At 66.0% G+C, this 1,508-nt stretch overlaps 1 protein-coding gene across 1 annotated transcript in view; it reads left to right on the top strand.

Annotated features, from left to right (window-relative positions):
* The first annotated feature begins 434 nt into the window (after positions 1-434).
* Positions 435-1,508, top strand: part of TNFRSF4 (TNF receptor superfamily member 4) — a 3,513-nt gene continuing 2,439 nt past the window's right edge. The window contains exons 1-2 of the mRNA XM_032273049.1: positions 435-1,054; positions 1,262-1,384. Of these exons, the coding sequence (XP_032128940.1) occupies positions 919-1,054; positions 1,262-1,384 (259 nt within the window). The 5' untranslated portion in view covers positions 435-918. The remainder of the gene's footprint in view (positions 1,055-1,261; positions 1,385-1,508) is intronic.

Raw genomic sequence — 1,508 nt, 5'->3', positions numbered from 1 at the left:
AGAAGGGCCCAGAGAGCCCCCAGCCCTGCACCTGCTCCCCGGCTCTCCAGGCCGTTCCCTTCCTCTGGGCAAGAACCGGGGAGCTGTTTGCCTAGAAACCTGCCTGCGAATATGCCAGGCCACCCGGGACCCACCCATCCACACAGGCACGTGGGGTCAGGGCTTCCACGCAGGGAGGTCCGGGCAGTTTGGCTGTAAGCACCTGCTGTGCTCACTGCATGTGGGCCCTGGTGGTGGGTGTCTTTTCTTCTTTTTTGAGACGGAGTCTTGCTCTGTCACCTAGACAAATCTTGGCTTTGCAACCTCCGCCTCCCTGGTTCAAGTAGTTATCTTGCCTCAGCCTCCGCGTCGTTGGGATTACAGGCGCCCGCCATCACGCCTGGTAATTTTTGTAGTTTTAGTAGAGACGGGGTTTCACCGTGTTGGCCAGGATGGTCTCGAGCTCCTGACCTCAGGTGATCCACTGGCCTCAGCCTCCCAAAGTGCTGGGATTACAGGCGGGTCATCCCAGGCCAGGGTGTCTGTGTCATCATGGCCATGGCCACTGCTGCTCAGAGCTAGTCTTGGGCACTCAATGGGTCACATGCTGTAGTGCCCAGACAATGCCACAGCCCCAAAGGTCCAGACTGAGGGAGCCTCTCTCCTGGCTCAGTGCTGCCTGTTGACCCGTGTGCTCCATCGACCTTTTTGCTGAGGGTTAGGCCACAGGCCAGGCCCGACTGTGCCCTGGGGTCTGAACGTGGTGGTCTTGGGCAGAAGAGGGCAGAAGGCAGAAGAAGCCAACGGGGTCCCCGGCGGGCCTGCCGCCTTCCTCCTCCCCTTCCTCTGCCCTCTTCCCCTCCCCTCCCCTCCTCCACAGTCCTTATAGCCACAAACCCGCAAGGAAAAACCCAGACTTTGGCGAGAGCGGAGGCCAGGATGTGCGTGGGGCGACGACCGGGGCCCTGGGAGGCGGCTCTGCTCCTCCTGGGCCTGGCGCTGAGTGCCGCGGGGCTCCACTGCGTCGGGGACACCTACCCCAGCGGCGACCGGTGCTGTGACGAGTGCAGGCCAGGTGAGGCCCGGCCTTGGGAGGGTGCCACACGGCGTGGGGTCGGCTCTGGGCCCCGTCTGGGATGGGCCAGCCGGGAGGCTGGTCCTGGGGAGGGGGCGGGCAAGGGGCCGGCCAAACCCGGCAGAGGACACGCCTGGCGAGTCCATGGGCGCAGGCCTGGGGCTGAGGGGGCCTCACAGCTGCCTAATGTGGTGGCCTCTGCTGCAGGCTACGGGATGGTGAGCCGCTGCAGCCGCACCCAGAACTCCGTGTGCCGCCCGTGTGAGCCCGGATACTACAACGACGCCGTCAGCGCCAAGCCGTGCAAGACCTGCACGCGCTGCAACCTCAGTGAGCTCCCGCCCGCCACAGCCCCCCCGGACGGGGCTCCCGCCCGCCACAGCCCCCCCGGACGGGGCTCCCGCCCGCCACAGCCCCCCCGGACGGGGCTCCCACCCTCCCACAGCCCCCCCGG

Source organism: Sapajus apella, unplaced genomic scaffold (assembly GCF_009761245.1).
Source record: "Sapajus apella isolate SASKATOON/1434 unplaced genomic scaffold, GSC_monkey_1.0 scaffold1715, whole genome shotgun sequence".
NCBI lineage: Eukaryota > Metazoa > Chordata > Mammalia > Primates > Cebidae > Sapajus > Sapajus apella.
This window is presented reverse-complemented; position numbering and strand designations above follow the sequence as displayed.